Genomic DNA, 19,674 nt, shown 5'->3' with positions numbered 1-19,674 from the left:
CAAGCCTACTTGATCATGGTGTATGAGTTTTCTGATGTGTTCTTGAATCTGATTTGCCAGTATTTTATTGAGTATTTTTGCATCAATGTTCATGAGGGAAGTTGGTCTTGGTCTGCAGTTCTCTTTCTTAGTTGTGTCTTTGTGTGGCTTAGATATAAATGTTATTGAAGCCTGGTAAAAAGAGTTTGGCAAAGACCCTTCTGCTTCTATTACATGGAATACTTTGAGTAGAATTGGTATAAGCTGTTCTTTGAATTTCTGTTAAAATTCTGCACTGAGGCCATCTGGCTCTGGGCTTTTTTTGGTTGGGAGACTTTTGGTGACTCTTTCTATCTCCTTCGGTGTTATAGGTCTATTTAAATTGCTTATCTGTTCTTTATTTAATTTTGGCAGGTGATAGCTATCCAGGAAGTTGTCCATGTCCTTTAAATTTTCGAATTTTGTGGTGTACAGGTTTTCAAAGTACGACCTGATGATTCTCTGGATTTCCCCAGTGTCTGTTGTTATGTCCCCCTTTTCATTTCTGATTTTGTTAATTTGCATGTTCACATTCTGTCGTTTGGTGAGTTTGGATAAAGGTTTGTCTATCTTGTTGATTTTCTCAAAAAACCAACTGTTTGTTACATTGATTCTTTGTATTGTTTTCCTAGTTTCTACTTTATTGATTTCAGCCCTCAATTTGATTATTTCCTAGCGTCTACTTCTCCTGGGTGAGTTTGCTTCTTTGTGTTCTAGAGCTTTCAGCTGTGCTGTTAATTCTCTAGTGTGACTATTCTCCAGTTTCTTCATGTGGGCACTTAGTGGTATGAATTTTACTCTTAGCAGGCAGTGCACATCTTTAAGCCCACCACTTGGAAGGTAGACACAGGATAGTGGAGTCAAGGCTGTCCCCTGTTTTAAAGTGAATTTGGCACTACTCTGGCCCGTATAGCTTATTGTCTCAAAAAAACAAAACAAAACAAATCAAAACTAAAAAATAAAAAGATGATACATGGTGACTGAAAAAAATAGTGTAAATTAATTGGGGGGCTGGAGAAAGAATTATGTTGTTCAAAGCACTTGCTTTTCTTCCAGAGGACCTGAATTTGGTTTCTAGCAATCATGTCAGGCAATTCACAGCTGTCTATAACTCCAGCTTTCAGGATTCTTATGCCTCTGGCCTCCATGGGTGCCTGCAATTATTTTGCATACCTATATGCAGGCAAACACACATATGTATAACTAAAAATAGTAGAATGAATTTTATAAAATCATATTTAAAAGTATAGAAGATTAATTTTTGTAAACAAGTCAATTCTAAAGTCAGGCTTACATCTTTGGAGACAAATAATTATGATTTAAATTCTAGGACTATTGATTGGAGGATTCAGTAATATACATAAATGGTAATGTCTGTTATCATTAGAAATAAACTTTTTCTTGAGAGCAACGCATGGGCTGGAGTGAGATTGAAATTTCAGTGGTTTTTACATCGTGGATAATTGAAATATTCTTTCTCTCTTTTTGTCTTCCTGTCTCTCAGTCTCCCTCTCTGTGTGTATGTGCCTGCATGCTGTGTAGCTGTGTGTGTTTTATGTGTGCACATGCCTTACTGTATAGCTGTGGCTGGCCTTGAACTTGGTGCAATCTTCCTGTCTTTGCATCCTGACTTTTGAAATTACAACTGTGCACCACTGTATCTAGCTTTCTTTGTGTTCTTGAGCTCTTGGGGAGGTTGTGGAGGAAAAAGCAAACCTGTACATGTGTTTGCTCCTCATAAACTCTCATATACTTTCTCCTTTTATACTTAGATTGAGAGTTTATTCTCTTCTGGGATGTCCTATACCTAACTATTAGGTGAACCTCTTTGAGAGTTTTAGCATGTCAGCTGGTTTATGTCTAGTATTTTGTCAATTCCTGAAAGAAATGTCAAAAATCTAAAATATGATTGTGAATATGTCTGTTTCCCCTTTCCTTTTCCTTTTGTAGCCTAAGGCAGTCACTATTCTAAGTGTGTAGAGGCAGCAGAAAGTAACTGTATTCTAAGATAAAGATAAACTGAAGTGGTAGGCGCTGAAGAGATTTTTGTTGAGATATTGGTTGTGAATTCCTAATAAAGATTGATTTGTAGTCATTCTCAAAACATAGTGCTGGATGCTGGGATTAAGGCATGCACCATTATTCCTGGCTGAAAAAAAAGATACCTTGACTTCAAATGCAGACAGATTTATTTGTGTTGCAGACTCTTTCTCTTCTGTTGTCATTTCTATGCTGTGTGTAAACAAGGGAAGACTTCCATACATTTTTTTTCATCTTTTCTCTCCTTCAGATTGAAAAGTATATGAGACTACAATTTTATTTTTATTTTTCAGGGTTTTTTTTTGTGGTTTGGCCTGAACATAAGGATAATCACAAGGATTGTTTCAAATTTAAGAAGTTTCCCCCTTCTCTCTCTCTCTCTCTCTTTTTGCTTTTTATTTTTTTTAATTTTTTAAAGTTTTTTTTTTGGTTTTTACGAAACAGGGTTTCTCTGTATTGTTTTGGAGGCTGTCGGTCCAGCCCGGCCTTGAACTCACAGAGATCCTCCTGCCTCTGCCTCCCGAGTGCTGGGATTAAAGGCATGCGCCACCACCGCCCGCCTTTTTTGCTTTTTACTTTTGAGATTATACTATAATTGCAACATTTCTCCCTTTCCTTTTCCTCCCTCCAAACTCTCCCATATATTCCTTCCCAGTCTCCTTCAAATTCATGGCCTCTTCTTTCATTGTTACTGCATCCATATATGTATATTTATGTACATGTGTATTTCTAAATATATCCAACTCAGCTCATAATTTATGTATGTTTTCAGGCCTGACCATTTGGCACTGGACAACAGTTAGTATGCTCTTCCCTGGGAAAGATCAATGCAACGTCCCCCTCATCCCCCGTCACAGGGTTCCTCAGTTGCATATAGTTCTTTATAAGGTTGAAGCGTTTTGTTGATATGTCCATTAGGGGTGGACTTTACATCTTAGTCCTTGATTAGCTGTGGTTTTCTTTTTTTTTTTTTTTCTATTTTATTTTTTTTATTTTTTTCAATCTTTCATACAATTTCATTTTTATTTTCTTTTTTTTAGTTTCTTTATTTTATTTATTTATTTTATATTTTTTTATTTTCCAGTTTACATTTAGATAAGAAACGAGGTTGCTTCACAAGTCAGTTCCAGGAGCTGTGGTTTTCTATAAGAAGTTTTTACCAATGAAAAGATATTGCTGAAACACGTAGAAAGTAATTATTTTTCTTTAAAAGCAGGTGTTAGATTTTTGTCTCCTTTCTCATGCTGGATAGGACCTTGAGGGCAAAGAACTAACAGCTTGCTTCAAATCAATTTCTTTTCTTTTTTAAATTATTTCTTTTTGCTTTACTTTGTGTGTATGGGTATTTTGTGTACATACATGTATGTGTGACATGTTTACCTGGTGCCCACAGAAGCCAGAAGAGGAATTTGGATCTCTTAGAACTTTAGTTATGTGGGTCCTGAGAAATGAACCTGGGTTTCCTGCAAGAGAAACCAGTGCTTTTAACTGCTGAGCCACCTCTCCAGATTCTAAATCAATTTCTTAAGTCATTGAAATTAGAACTTCTTTTTTTGGGGGGGGTTTGAGACAGGATTTCTCTGTTGCTTGGGCTGTCCTGGAACTAGCTCTTATAAACCAGGCTGGTCTCAAACTCACAGAGATCCTCCTGCCTCTGCCTCCCAAGTGCTGGAACTAAAGGTGTGTGCCACACTGCCCAGCTTAGAACTGCTTTTTAATCAAGTAAATTAATGCAATGCTTAGAATAAACAAAACATTGGTTTTCTCATTTTTAGTTCTTAAAGGGGCATTTTCTCTAGAAAACTGTACATTTAAAAGCTTGGAACTTAACTGTATAATAGAGCTACTAAATTGAAAGTGTATTACACTGACTATGACTTTGGGGCAAAAATGCTCATTTCACCCCTTTAACTCTAAAACACTCTAGAGACAAGGAAGAGATGATTTGACTTTTCCAGTATACTTTTTAAGCAGTATGTATTTTCTGTGCTTTGCCCTGAAACACTGTAGTGTGGTTTCTTGCTATGCTGTGGCTGTAAGCCTAATTTGAGAACCTAGTTTTACAGGTTAATGCCATTTCACACTTCCCAACATGTATTTCCTTTCATCTTCTGCATCTTGGCAGTCCCTCTCTTTTTCCTTACCCAGTGAGTTCTGCACAATGAATCTCATCCCCCCACCCCGACTTTGCTGTACTCTTGTCTACTTCACCACCTCTCTACTCCCTATCAATTACTCTCTATAAGGAAAACACACTGAACTTCCGCTAGGCTTTGGGCCTTCCTACATGGAAGTGTGTCCATGGTCTTGCTCTGCCTCTTTCCCTGTATTCTCCAAGGAAGATATCTTCTTCTTCTAGTCCCTCATAATCCTTCCACCTGCACACTTGGTTACACCCTTCTTGCTTCCTCTGTGACCTAATTGTACCAGTTATTCCCTTTCCTGTGTTTTTACCCTTTTCATCTCTATTGCCTCCTAGAAACTATGCTCAAGTTTCTGCCTTTTCATTTATCTTAATTAATAAAAGCCTCATCTACCTCCTTCTCTGTCCTCTGTCCATTGCCAGGTTTCTATCTATGGCAGACTGTGCTTGTTGCATCTCCTTCCCAAATTAATCAGAACTGACCATCCCCAAGCCACTGACTAGATTAAACTGTTCTCTTCCATACTTCTCCATGGCTCAGATTCAAGTCCTCACCTGGCCCACTGCAGGTGTTTCTGACTCATTTCCCTACTGTCAGTCTCCCCTCTTTCAGCTTGCATTTCTTAACCACAGCAAAGTGATCTCTTAAAATGCTGATATGATCACGTGGTCTAGCAACACTGCCTATGGAGTGAAGATCCAAACTGTGCGAAGACAAATACAGTTGCCAGTGGATGGAACCCTACAGCTTTGTCTGCTACTCTGCTAGTATTGAGTCCCACCCAAAGAAATGTGCTGTTTCACACTTCTGAATCTTTTATATTTGTATATTGTCTGTACATGTAGTAGCCTACTTAACATTTCAAAGACCATGACTAAGCATCTTTATCAGACTTGACCTTGCTGTTCTTTCCTGCCTTCCCAAGCCACCACTGTTATACTGCAGTGGTAAGGATGTCCATTAAGCATTGATTGTACTACAGTTTGTGGCTACTGCCATTATTTAAGTATTTGTTTGAAGCTCTTGCTAGTAAGCAACCACTTGCCAACCTTACTGCCTGTCATACCTGGCATATCTTACATACATAGTTGTTTATACAATAGGTGACTTACTTAGAGCAAGTGTTATTTGGTGCTTTATTTATGGACTTATTATTGTATTTTAAAACTTAGGTAATAAGTTTTGGATTGTATGTCTTTAATGGAAAACTGAAAGCTGGTGACTTGGTCATAGCTTTCAGCAGGGAAGATTTTTGTAGCTGGTAACTTAATATATCTGAATATGTAGTCTTTTGTTCATTTTGTCTTAATGTACAGTGGCAGGTCATCCATGTATTCCTTTTCTATTCAGATTGTATTAAAGTAGAGAAAATATTTTGTAAAATTGATGATCAGCTTTCCCCTTAACTTTTAAGTCCCCTTTATTTTTCTCTAGCTTGCAGAGAACTCTAAAATGCAAGTCTTATTCTTTAGTCTTAGCTCATGGTCTCCAGCTCTTCCTCTCCATTCTTCTCTCTTTGAGTTGTTTTGATGGTCTCCTACTTTAACAAAGTCAGTTTTGTTCTTGGTTAGCCTTCTTGAGAGAGTTTATTTTCCTGCACCCATTTTGCACCTGTAGCTGATAACACTCTTCTCCATGTCTCAAATGCAGTTCACAAGGATAAACGTCATTGTGCACTGACATTGTTTATGTTAAAAGAGTCAGTCTTCCCAGGCATCTGCTGCACAGGCGTAAAAAGGTTGTTCCAGCTATTGGCTGCCACGAGAACAGAGATTGTCACAACACAGTTGACAAACAGCCCCCCAAAGCCCTTAAGAAGTAATGACTTCATACTGCTGGAAACTCAGAATTAGGAAAGGGCTGTAATTTCTGATGATTGACTTCTGGCTTGATTCTGCACGTCCGCATGTTGAGAAGGCTGTTTTCTTCAGGAACTGGACCATCTTTAGAAGGGCACACTTATGCTTTACTTAGTGTTGGTAAGATGCAGATTTGAAATCTCTCTGGTCCCTGGCAGGTTGCTTGGTAGTGGGGCTGGATGGTGCTCCGTTTGCTAGCTTGGTCTTTGACTGACTTTGCTAAGGCTGACTCCCAGGAAACCGCAGCATCCTCCTTTGCCTGGCGCCACTGGGCCGGCCACCTGCCCTCCCTCCCTCTTTCTTCTCCCGCCCCCACTTGCCCCACCACCTCACTATTCCTCACTTGAACTGACTGCCAGAGTTCACAGACAGCTGGGCAGAGAGTGGCTAAGTCGCCCAGCTGCCCGGGAAGCTTGGCGGCCAGGCTGAGGGAAGGAAGCTTCGGCTCTCTTTGAAGGTCGGCTGCCAGTGAATCTCAGGCAGCTGGACTTCAAAGGGGGCACCGACGGGCTTTCCCTCCTGTCTAGGCAGGTCATTCCATGGCACTGTGCTTCCGGCATTGGCATGGCAGTTTTCAAGTTCCCCTTCAATTAAGGAGCTGAATATAAGCCACGCTTATGTTCATTTGTAGTTATGAGACGTAGATAATCTAGATTCCCACCCTATGTTACCTCAAACTGAAGAGCTACCGGAGGGAAAATAATAAATATCCCACATGGTGGGATTCCCTTATTGTCAGCCTCTCTTTTCTGTTATTTACCAACTTTAAGTTACTTCAGAGACTTTCATATGATCTTCAATAAAAGCTCATTACTGCTCACTTACAGAACAAATTTAGATATAGCTGTGAGTGCTACTTCTACTGGTTTCTAGAAAGGGGTGTAGTGCTCAACCATTGTGGGATACTCTATGTACTCTTGCTGCACTTCCCCATTGTCACCTACCAATCCCCCTGTTCAGAGAGAGAAATAGCCTGCTAAGGGAACACTGGGATGCTGCCTCAACAGTGGAGGCACTTTAGTTGCAACTGAGTGTCAGGAGGAGCCTGAATGTCACCTAACCCTGGACAGCTAGCCCTACCGTATTATGCACCCAGTTTTCCTCTTGGAAATTGGTGGTGATAACCCTTACAGCACTGATGGGAAGATGCAGAGGTAATAGGTTTATCAAATGCCAGCGTGTAACTCACAACAGACCTGTCTCCCATTAACTGGGAAAAGAGGAGGGAACAAGTGGCTGCTTTGTTGTTCTTTTTTGTTTTATTACCCATTCGGACAAAAGACAGCTAGTTTCTACCTTAGACTGATAAATCTATAATCATGTAAAGTGATGCATTGCATAGTTTGGATAGTTATTTCATGTTAGCTCTTGTACACTACTTATCATGGGGCTATAAGGCAACTGGATTTACTGAGGTCTCTTACCACTTTACTGCATTGTACTGCCCATACATACTCAAAGGAAGAAACATGACAGCTCTTCAAAACATAGGTATCTGAGTGAATGGTATATTTTCTGGAGCCAAAGTCGGTGTTTGAATTTTTCTCTGACAGTTTCTTGTCATTTGTGGATGGGCAAGTTGTCTTTCTGGTGAAATGAGATAATTATGTGTAATTCAGAGAAGATGAAGGGTGAAATTAGAAAATGCAGTGTTGCTATCCCAAGTAGCAACATCTTCAATGAATGTAGCTGCTGTTATCATCATCATCACCATCATCATAATTTTGTTATTATTGCCACCACAAGTATAATAAATTAAGATTATACTTCTAAATTATAAGGAAACCTTCATTTGGCCTAAGAATGACTTAGCAAGTAGAAGGCTTTTCCTTAAAGGTTATGTTTTTTTCTAATCAACAAATCGGCTACTCTGGGGCCAAATTTAGTTTGCCATCTCCTTTGGTGGATGCTGCTTTGTAGGCTCTTTGGTTTTTTTTTGACACACATCTGTGTCCATTTGTCCATTTATTGTAAGTGTCTGTCCATACTACTCAGCAGAAGCAAATGGTTGTGACAGAATCCGTGAAGTCCTCAAAGTCTAAAATAATTGCGAGTTAGTCCTTTCCAGAGAAGTTTGCTCACCCGTGCTCAAGATACATGTTTTCCCACTTAAAGACCAGAGAATATCAGTTCAATCCATGCTGGTATATGTTAGCTGAAAAATAGTTCCATAGTCAAGTAAACTTTGGGGAATGTTAAAGAGGTTGATTTATTCCAGGACGATTACTTAAAAGACTCTGGCTTTTAATATACTGATGTGTATTGTGAATCTTCAAGACAAGGCCATGGTATGCAAATAAACTCTAGTTTCCCAGGCTTACTTGGCTGTGGCCCTCTGATTCGATATTACACAAAACATCGGGTCTGGGAAACCCTTTTCTTGGGCTGTCTCTGGAAGGTCTTTCCTAAATCATTCCTCTTGGTGATTTAGGTGATGTCCTCATTTGGAGACCTATAGAAGATTGTGAAATTCTATATTGGTTACCCCATTTTTTTCTAATCAAAATCGTATTTGCTTAAAATCAAAACAGTAAAACATGCCAGATATTTAAATAGTGTAATCAGACATTATCCCCAACTTTAAATGACTCTATATGATGTCTCAAGATTATAAAACAGTCTCAAAGTCCGAAAAGGACAAGCTGTTTCACTTCATGCCTTCTTGAAAATTTAAAAGTACAAATACTTTGTTGGGATTTTTTTTTCAACCACATTTCTGAAACATAAATCTAGAGTACCTAACTGGTATATCAACTGATCTCAGCTAGGGTTTATAAGAGGGGAGATTAATGTGAAGGTAACTTTTGCCCTAGCCATAAGGGGTTTGTTTTATAGACTAAAGTAAACACCTTGAATTTCAAGTTGCAAGCACACAGGGAGCCAAAGGATTCCAAAGCACTGGCGTCATATTCTGCCTGTGACTCACATATCTTAGTGGCTGAGCTTTCTCCCGCAGCTACAGCTTCCAGCTGGCCACCAGATAGAGCCCTAGGTAGTCATACACTGCAGTCACCTGGTCTGAGATGACTGAACAGGATAATTGCAACATAGTCTGGTTGTGAATGAAGGCTGGACTGTGCCTTTGCCAAACACAGATGAAAAAGAAATGCTAAATCATAGTTGTTTTCTGTGAGGTCACAGTGGTTATAGTAGTGAACCTGAACTAAGGGTGAGAACCTTACTGGGAAATGCAGTCCTGCTCATAAATACATTCTTTGTTCTCTATCATGTATGAGCTCCTTGTCAGTGATTTAATGTCAATACTTAAGTGTTCGTTTGCACACCATACTTGATGCAATGATGAACTTACAACTGTAGTAAATGCTTCATGAAAGAGTAGTGGTCATACATGTTTTCCCCTTTCCCAACTGCCTCATCATTTCAAGAAAATCTCATATCTTATCTTTATTTCTTCTTTGCTACATGTATAAAGGGTTCTTAGTAAATGTTATTGCATTGTAAATGTGGATCCTAGATTTTTCATTATTTTATTATGGGGAGTGATAAATGGACTGTTAGGCCTTTTGTGTGTGTGTGTGTGTGTGTGTGTGAGAGAGAGAGAGAGAGAGAGAGAGAGAGAGAGAGAGAGAGAGAGACAGAGAGAGAGAGAGAGAGAGAGATACACTTGTGCATGCCTAGTGGCCAGAGGAGGGCATCCTGTAAGCTCCAGGGGTCCTCCTCTCTGCCTCCTCCATTGTTGGGTTACAATCATTCAAAGGACATTTATGTGGGTGCTAGAATCCAAAGTTCCCTCCTTACGCTTCAGCAGAAATCACTTTTAACCCTGCATCTCTATAGTCCTGATACTGTCTTTTATCCTAAATTATGTCTTTAAAAGAAAGGAAAGAAAAAGGGAGTAATGAATGGGAAGAGGGAATGTTTGATCTCTAATTTTTACTCTGTTTGATTGGCTTAAGAAACATTAGTGAGGCACTTTTTGGGGTGTGTCTCAGAGGGAGGTCCTTTCCAGAGACTGAATGTAAGCATAAAACTGAATGCAAAGGTTACAAAGGATAAGGCCTTTGTATACTGGCATTGCTCTTTCTCCTATCCTAATCCTTCCAAATGTGATCAAGTTCCTAGAACCACATCTGTGAGCTGCTTCTGCTGGCTATGGGTTTCCTTGCCATGATGGACTGTAGTCTCAAATTATGAGCCAAGATAAATCCTCCTTTGCTTAAATTCCTTATTAGATATGTAGACACAGCAATAAGTAACTATAACAGAAGAGAAAATAGACAGAAAAAGCATCATGGTTTTAAATATAGTCTTCATTTGAAGAACTCAGAGACTTGGACAACTGTCAAGTTACATATGAGTATATTGTTTCCATGCTCAAAAGTTCATGTGCTCAAAAATCCATTTGCTCCATGAATGTAAGCACTATGATGTGCTATAATACACTGTATTCTAAGAGTCTCATTGGGATTCTCAGAGTTCACTTGTGTGCCTGAGAAAGAAACAATCAGCCCCTGACCCACTTGAAAGAAAAGATCAGAATATGGGGAAGGGATTATCTAGTACCATAAAGAAAAGCACTGTAAGGCCAATCCTTCTGTGTCTTCCAAGGATGAGCTATCTCTAAACAATTTCTTTTCTCACTTTTTAATCATCTATATTGCATTGTGTTACTTGATATCAAAGAATGAATAAAAGAGATGGCTATAATTCATTGGACACAAATTATAATTTCCTAGATACAATGGATATATGAAACTAACCATGAACAGAATCAACAAACATTACTAGAATGAATTCATATTCCCATAGGCAGGCACAAAACAGGCAAGAGAAGGGTGCCATGATTATTTAAAGTGTGAGACATGGTGAAGTGCAATTAACTTGAACTGAAAGGCTGTGGGACTGAATATTGTTTGGCAAAATGTTAAGTAGAGAAGAATTCTGAGAAAATTGTGTGGCACTATATAATTCTTCTTGTCTGGGCCGGCATGACTGATTTCTACTGTACTTGTAGTTAGAGATGAAATCAGTGCTAGATGGTTTAGTATGGCTCACTCATTCTAACCCCTTAACTACATGCCTATTGATGTTAAGGCAGTGGTTCCCAACCTTCCTAATGCTGTGACCCTCTAATACAGTTCCTATGGTGATGCCCAACCATAACATTTTCACTGATACTTCATAACTGTAACTTTTCTGCTGTTATAAATCATAATGCAAATATCTGCTATGGAACCCATGTGAAAGTGTCTTTCAATCCCCGAAGGGGTGGCTCCCCACAGGCTGAGAACTGCTGTGTTAAGGGGATAACTGAACACTAGTCTCTCTGATCATCTAGGAAACCAGTGCCCATTTTCTTGCCCCTTGACTGGGATCCAAAAGAAGCAAGGCCGTGTATGCATGTCTTTACTCACCTTTACTTGGCTTGCTTCTTAATGTCTGTGTGTATTTGGGTTCTCAGGGAAGCAGATGCCAAGGCAGTGTTAGACACTGAAGAAACCTATTTCCAATATGCCAATGAGGGGAAAATGAAAAGGGAACTGAAAGAGGCCGATAGTCTTCAAGTATAGTTGGTGACTTAGGCCCTTAGGGCAAAAAAATCAGGAAGGAAGGAATAGGGGAGTGAAGAGAAACTCCAGTGCAATTCTAAGAAAGCGTAGCCAGGCTAGTATGAAGTCCCTGAGCCCAAGTCACCCTGAGCATTCATTGCTATGTTTCCACTATAGCTCTGATCACTATTTGGTTAAATCTATAGTAGCCGGCAATCCCTTTGTGGAAGAATTAGAAAAATTAATACAGAATACATCTATTCCATTGAATTGCGGTATCATTTCTTATAGAATCAGACTGTTTTTCTTGTTGGCAGCAATTGATCTGAATGTTGGCTCCAATATGGAAACAGAGCACGGATATTTATTATTGGGGTAACTGCTCTCAGCTGCCTACTCTTCTGTTTACTTCTCTTCTTAATTGTACATATTAAGCAGTATCATTGCCTGCTGCTCATTATTTGGTCCCTAAGAATGCCACATTCTCTTTGTCACCTTTGCAGCTCCTGTGCATCCAAGCCCCTCAGATGGCTCTGGGTTATTTTGCCCCCCCCAGCCATTATGGCTGCAGCTTCTTGGTACAAGTAATTATATATTGGGAACTGGCTTGTATTAATTCAGACCCTGTGATTCCCATGGATATTATTAACTTATCTCTGACTAGTCCTGGTCTGCAGAGGAGAGCTACCACAAAACTTTTTGGTGATTCAGGCATGCTTCCACCTGTGCATTTCTTGATAGTTTTGGTAAATTATGTTCTTTTGGACACACACACAACTTTGGGCCATTGACAATCTCCATCCCATCTATGGTTGCCGTATCTAAAGCCAATGCTTTAACAGACATATGGGAATTATAGTTCAACTATCTATAGGAAGAAAGCAAAGTTTCTAGATACAGAGGATCAATATTTGATACTGGAATGGAAAACCCAATTTAGGAACATAAGTGCTACATTTTGGACTTCAGTGACTCTATAAGTTTATCGCCTTTGTTCTTCTTTGATGCCTGGATCGTGCTGTCTGTCCACCCATTGGAGCATCCTTCCTAAATGTGGTATCACAAATCTTGGTGTAGGAGATAGACAGCTTCATGAGCAAGAATCATCAAGAGTGTTAGTGGTAAAGAGCAATGTATATGGATCAGAACAAGACACAAGAGTATAACTCAGAGGTAAAACTGTTGCTTATTTAGCATGCTGTAAGCCACAGGTTCCATTCCAAATACTTAAAAAAAAACCAAAAAACAAAAGAAAAGAGAGAAAGAAAAGCAAGACCTGAAGTGTCTTGGGGGATGGTGAAGTAGAGGGCATGATTGGGCCCTCGATTAAAGTGAGAAGGGTAGGATGTGGAGGGGTGGTTCTGCAGTTAAGAGAGCTTGCTGCTCTTTCAGAAGATCCAAGTTAAGTGCCCAGCACCCATATTAGGCAACTTCCAATTGCATGTTACTCTAGCTCCAAGGGATATGACAACTCTTTCTGACCTCACTGGACACTGATTTGTGTGCATAGACCCACACATATGCACACAATAAAATCAGTCTGGTCTAGAGTGGATTCCAGGGTAGCCAGGGCTATACAACAAAACCCTGTCTCAAAAAACAAAGCAAAACAAAAAGTGAGAAAGCTACAGTGTCAGTAGAAACTGAGGGAAGTAAAGAGGGAAATAGTCTGGGCTCAATATAGAAGTCTCAATCCAAGCCTAACACAAAGAACTGTTTATCTAGTCTTGTATCCCAGCTCTCTTGGCTAAGCATCTTCCAAATCCCAAGTTAAGATATGCTATGACTCCTGCCTGTAGCTGCTAGCTAATTTATTGCTTTCTTTTAGTGTATAATTCCTTCTCTGTTATCAGACCCAACACTGCTCCAGCTGGGTAATATTGAGATTTAACCCCACCCATTGATTTTTCTGGACACGGGAAGTTCTTGATCATCCTAAACATGAGTCTTTAAGCAGAGAGTTCATAGGGCTTGGGGACAGGTTGTCTATGATCCAGCTTTCTATGAGACATCCATTCAAATATCCTGTGATGTTTCAGGGTCCCAGATTTTCCAGATTAGAACCATGATCAGAGAACAACAGAGCCACCATGCCCGAACACTTGATTATCTGTAGAGCTCTATAAATGTTCACTGCTCAGTGCTAGTTCTGCTGCTGCAAGAGTTGTACTCTTTGAAAGTTGCTGAAGTAGTCCTGTGCTTTTCTCCCTCTCTTTATCTGCCTTTGTAGAGTGTCAGTGAAATGGTAACCAACCAACAGTGTCATCTCTGTAGTGTTTTCTTCCACCACTTTGCACATATGAGGACATTTGTTTTACTTTGTTCACTTCCAGTGGCATCTGTAACAGTTGGAACACTACCAAGCGCCTAGTTTCTTTCCGTGCCTAAATTGTACTAGGACAACTCAAACATATGATTGGAAATACTGAATTGTTTGCTTACAGTTTAGCTTGAAAACAGGGATCTGCTGCTTACTAAAAGGTCCTAGGGTTATGGGATCAGTACCATGTTAGTAAACCCATTTTGTGGGGTAATTGAGTGCTTGCCTTCGCTTGCTCTCAGAATCTGAATTTATGCTACATAACTGCATTTTTTCATCTTTCTGAGAAATAGCACCCTTTTCAGACTTCTTGTGGTTCTGACATAAGGCAGGGAGATCGCAGGTCAGTGTAACTTGGTCTCTTTATGAGGTGGTGTGATGGGGGGTAAAGGTATGGGTGTGCATTTTAAAGATCATTAAACTGGTACGTAGAATAAGCACCCTAACCACGTTCACACTTAACGGCTAGTAAGCCTTCAATTTTAGGCAGACCAGCCTGGCTGTAGAACTATTATTCTCTGATTTTTTTTCTGTTTTCATTTCCATAATTTATGTAGATTTCTCTGCTTAAAATGTTTGATTCTGTGCCTCCTATTTATTTTTATCACTTTGAGAGCTATTTGTCTTTTGCTTGAATTTTTATTTTTGTTTTTGTTTTTAAACAGGATCTTACTCTAGTAGCCTGGTCTTTACTGTCCAGGCTGGCTTTGAGATTATGAGGTTCTACCTCAGCCTCTCAAATACTGGAGGTACAGACATGAGCCATCATGTCTGGCTGAAAGTTCTCCTTTGTGTTACATACATACAAGATACAGATCCTGGACTCTATCTACTACATGGAAACTCACTCATCCTTGATGACCTAATGAAATACTTCCATGATTGAGAAGTTCAGAAACTGATACATTTAAGACTCTGTGGAAGCCTTCCTAGTAAGATAACTATGTATCTTCTCTGTCCTACTTGGTGGTGTTTACTAGCAATCACTGACTTCTGGGTAGAAGCATCACCTTCATCTGTGCCTTCTCAGATGACGTTATTTGGAGATAGGGCTCTTGAAGATGTAATTAGTAAATGCAAGGTTCAACTAGGTGAAGTAAATAAAAGACATAGCGCCTAGGATATGCTAAGCATTATGTAAGAGCTACTGTCATCATTGCTACCATCACCTGATGGGGGAAATACTTCTGTGTATATGTTGTCCTATGGGTTGATAAGTAAAGCACTGCTGGCCAATAAGGAAGCAAGATCGGTGGTGGGACTAGGAGTTGAGGAGGATTCTGGGAAATGTAGTCGAGTGGGAGTCACCATATGATCCTGGGAACACATGAGGCTGTGTCCTTGGTAAGGTAAGACCTTATAAAAATATGTATTAGTAATTATGGGTTAATAATTAAATCAGAACTAGCCATTAAGAAACCATAGCAAATGACCAACAGCTTCATAATTAATATAGTGTCTCGTGTGTTATTTGGGGGCTGAGACAGCGGTGGGACCTAGGCAGCTGGCGGGAAACAATACATGTTACAATCACCACCATCTGCAATAAATAGGCACATCAGCTAGTCCAAGGCCTACCACTGTGAGCACCATGTCTGGAATATACTAAAAGTAACATGAGCATTTTGTATTAAGTAAATAATATGCTTATTTGCTTAATACGGAAGCATAATACAAAAATAGCTGCTATTTTATACTACTCAGGATTTGCTAAACAATATCTCCTGCTAGGACTTATCTCTTCTTCTTTGAAGCAAGTAAAATTTGTTGAAGCCTTTCTTTTTTTTTTTTTAAAGGAACAAGACTATAATCAGGTGGAATTAGCACTTCGCCTAAGATGTATATAATTTTCTGAATGATAAAATCAAACATTCTTTGCACAAAATTTATCTCCTCTGAATATAAGAGTGGATAACACCTTGTTTGTGTTTACTCACAGGTTCACCCCAAATTCCACTATAAACAGGCTCATGACCCTGGCACAGACACTTCTTGTGTGGCTTTTTCTTATGACGGCAATGTCCTGGCTTCTCGTGGAGGTAGGTAAACAGCCCTTTTTGATTTGTTTCTGTATAAAAGAAGATAATTTTTAACTCACCACTAATGTCTTAGTGCTGACTAAAGTTAGCTGTGTTAATGTATTTTTGCCAGTCAGGTTTTTTTTTTTTTTAATTAAAAAGTGTTCTTGTCTTGGCAAGATTGTCTGTACCAAAATTACTAACTTTACTTGCAAGATGGCTCAGCAATCAAAGTGCTTGCTGCCAAGCCTGATGACCTAAGGATCACTCAATCCCTACGACTTACATGTGAAAGAAGACCATAACTCCACAAAGTTGTCCTTTCACTTCTGCATCCACGTGTTAGCATGCTCTTGTATATATATTCAATAGATAAATAAATATGTATATACATAAACAAAAGTTAGAAATTGTATGCTTTTTCCCTTTAGATTTTTATTTTAGTTTCAGATTTCCCAGACATTTGATCTTCATGGATGACTTTTGCTTCTGCCTTTGGAATCTGTAAATGATTACCTACATTCCTTTATTCTCTGTGTATACAGTAAGGCAAGCTCTCTACCACTAAGTCACGTCCATAACCCATGGTTTCTTTGAGCCAGGGTCTTTACAGGTAGCTCAGGTCTGAAGTCAATAGGCCTGCTTCAAAATCTTGATTCCTCTGTCTCCTCAAGATGCTCGTTGTTGCTGGTTGTTACACAGATGTATATCAAGATATATACCTTCCTTTATTTGTTCTCTCCTGCTTTATTATTCCATGCCTGGTATTTCATTGGTGTGTGGTACTCTCCCTCTCTCTGGGTTCAAACACGAACACAATTTGGTTTGAGGGGGCAGAGGTTCCATATCTAGCTACTATATTTTATTCTGTATTATTGTATTCTAAGATTAGATATACTCATGGTTACATGCTGGTTACTCTTGATTTGTTTGCTAAATCCATCTCACATGGATAAGAATGTGTGTTAATAGAGGGGGTAGACAAAAGCCAGGGCATGGCTGAGGATCTTTCTGTGAACTCACTTGTGACAATACAGTCAACCAGGTGTGGATTAGTCCTGCCCAAAGTCAGGTTTCAGAGGAAGAGTCCCTAGGGACAGAATGGGTTTATTAACTCTCCAGTCTCTCTTACACCTGATCTCAATTCTTTATTGGACCCACAGGGCTGAGGCCAGTCTTAGGCTGTGAGCACTAGGAAGAAAGGACAGCAGAGACATTACTTATATGAGCTTGGCTCTTGTTCTAGTCAGGAGTTTGTGATTAGCCCTGTAGAGATATAAAAATGCTATTCCTAAAAAGAATGTTCATTACTCTTTAAGCGGCTTGGAAAAGTAGTACTTTTGCAGCAAAATGAAGAATAATAGCCACAAACAGAATTACTCCGGGGAGCAAGGAATAACATGGCCTACATCATTAATGTTGATGGATCATTCTACCCACATACTAATGGGAAAAATAATCTGTTGTGAGCTGAACTATTTTCAGTCCTGATGGTTCTGAAATTAAGGCCTACCCAAAAAACAGGTTGTACTCGGCATACCACAGGGAGCTACCATCTGCTCTAGTGTAGTGCTTTGGTGTAGGTTCTGCAGAGTTGCTGACAGATGCTAATCAATCTGGGAAGTAATTGCTAGGAGGATGACTTAGTATCACATCATTTATACTATTTTTGCAACTGCTGCTGCCTTTTCAAACCCCCTAAACAATTTAAAAAGGGAAGTGTGCTTAGAAACACTTGGGTTCTCCCTCCTTCCCCTCGATCCATTCTTCTCATAGTTATGTGCTGTTTGCAAACCTTAAGCTGGCATGAGTTCTCTTATACAAAATTCACTTGTGTTTCCCGTTTCATTCCTCAATTAGGTGATGATACATTAAAATTATGGGATGTCCGACAATTTAATAAGCCATTATTTTCTGCCTCAGGCCTTCCCACCTTGTTCCCAATGTAAGTTTTACTATATTTTCTAAGGTAAACAGTTTTTCTTTTCCTGTGTGTGACTTTTTTGCTGTCTGTATGCCTGTGTACCACATGTGCGCCTGGTAACTGAGAAGGCCAAAGGAGGGCATCAGATGCCCTGTGACTAGATGGTTATGGATGGTTGTGAGCCATCATGGGTACTGAGAATAAAACCTGGCTTCTCTGGAAGAGTAGCCAATGGTTTTAAATATTGAGCCATCCTCCGGCCCCACAAGTAACATATTTTGTTATTTGACTAGCATAGGAGAACTGAAAAGAAATTTCTTTAATGTTAATTTGCATAAAGTATTTTAAGTCTTCTAGGAAACTGACTTGAGAAGTATTTTTTTAATTTTACACATCTGTTTTGAAGATAAATTATGTCTATTTGTCCATGATTTTGTACGTATATTTGCTATATATGCACAGAAGTCTTTTTGTTATTCACGCTGTCTTGTCTGGAATGACCAAACATAGTTATCTCCAGTCTCCTAAGTCTGGCAACTGAAGCTTTCAAAGACTATTCTGAGGCAGCTGAGGTGGGATTTAACCTCTAAGTCCTATAATTGGTGCCTAGGAAACAGTTTCTATTTTGGAAGAAGTGAAACTTTACATCTGTGTTAAATAATGACCAACAGGGAGGATATGAAGGTAATAGAAGCATCAAATGAGAGAAATCGTGTGGTAGTACAAGACCCACTCCAACACAGCCCACTGCCTGTGACATTACCTGCTAAGAACAAGCCCATCAACAAACAGCAATCTAGAATAGAAAAGAGGTGGTTTTTTTTTTTTTTTTTTTTTTTTTTTTGGTTTTACGAGACAAGGTTTCTCTGTATTGTTTTGGAGGCTGTCAGTCCAGCCTGGCCTCGAACTCAGAGAGATCCGCCTGCCTCTGCCTCCGAGTGCTGGGATTAAAGGCGAGCGCCGCCACCACCCGGCGAAAAGAGTCCTTTGAGCCGACTGCACAGCTTCTTTGGATAACATGTAGATTATTCACAGTTAAGTGGTCACGGCTCTGATAATAAAGCTGTGGAGTTAATGGCCATAACTTATTTCTAGCAGCACAGCTTCCTTCTCTCATAGGGCTTGACTTGATGCTGCTGACACTGTTTGGGGTGAGAGTGGTGATGGGCAGTACAAGTAGTTCTGAAAAATGGCCAAAGCTAATATGACTTTATCAGATGTGTTTGCTTGGCTGTAGATACCCTGTGTTGAATGTTTCTCACACTCTTTTTACATTAAGACATGTCATGGTATGGAAACTAAGAACAGATGCTGGTCAGACTGCCTTCATTTGAGTCCTAGACGTACCACATCCTTGTGTGATTCTGAGCAAGGGTTAGTTATCCTCTCTGTGTTAGCTTCCTTGTTGGTGCAGTGATGAGAACATCTGTCTGTCTGTAAAGATTAAGCAAATTATTAAAAATGCCCAGTGTATAAGTTAATGTGTAGAGGTTAGCTCCTTTATAGGGATATTTATGGGTTTTAGTTTACTTACTATTGTTACACTGTTTTCAGAGCCCCAAGAGTTTGTACTTATCAATGCTTTTGTGTGTAGGACCGACTGCTGTTTCAGTCCTGACGATAAACTCATAGTCACCGGTACCTCTGTTCAAAGGGGATGTGGAAATGGCAAACTTGTCTTCTTTGAGCGCAGAACTTTCCAAAGGGTGTATGAAATTGACATCACGGATGCGGTATGTGTCTTCTTTTTCTATCTAGTCTTGAGAATGAAGTAAGTTAGCACCTGTTGTTTTGTTTGAATAGAACACAAACTCTGGTCTTTAAAATATAGAAGTAGTTTC

The 19,674-nt window shown here is 39.5% G+C and overlaps 1 protein-coding gene across 2 annotated transcripts in view; it reads left to right on the top strand.

Annotated features, from left to right (window-relative positions):
- The window catches only part of Wdr70 (WD repeat domain 70), a 214,369-nt gene that overhangs the window by 157,863 nt on the left and 36,832 nt on the right, over positions 1-19,674 (top strand). For both annotated transcript variants that reach the window (XM_040757590.1, XM_040757591.1), the window contains 3 exons: positions 15,831-15,930; positions 17,770-17,854; positions 19,428-19,566. In XM_040757590.1, coding sequence (XP_040613524.1) covers positions 15,831-15,930; positions 17,770-17,854; positions 19,428-19,566 — 324 coding nt within the window. The remainder of the gene's footprint in view (positions 1-15,830; positions 15,931-17,769; positions 17,855-19,427; positions 19,567-19,674) is intronic.

Source organism: Mesocricetus auratus, unplaced genomic scaffold, assembly GCF_017639785.1.
Source record: "Mesocricetus auratus isolate SY011 unplaced genomic scaffold, BCM_Maur_2.0 Super-Scaffold_100015, whole genome shotgun sequence".
In the NCBI taxonomy this organism is placed as follows: Eukaryota; Metazoa; Chordata; class Mammalia; order Rodentia; family Cricetidae; genus Mesocricetus; species Mesocricetus auratus.
Note: the sequence above shows the minus strand (reverse complement) of the source record. Positions and strands in the feature narration are given on the sequence as shown.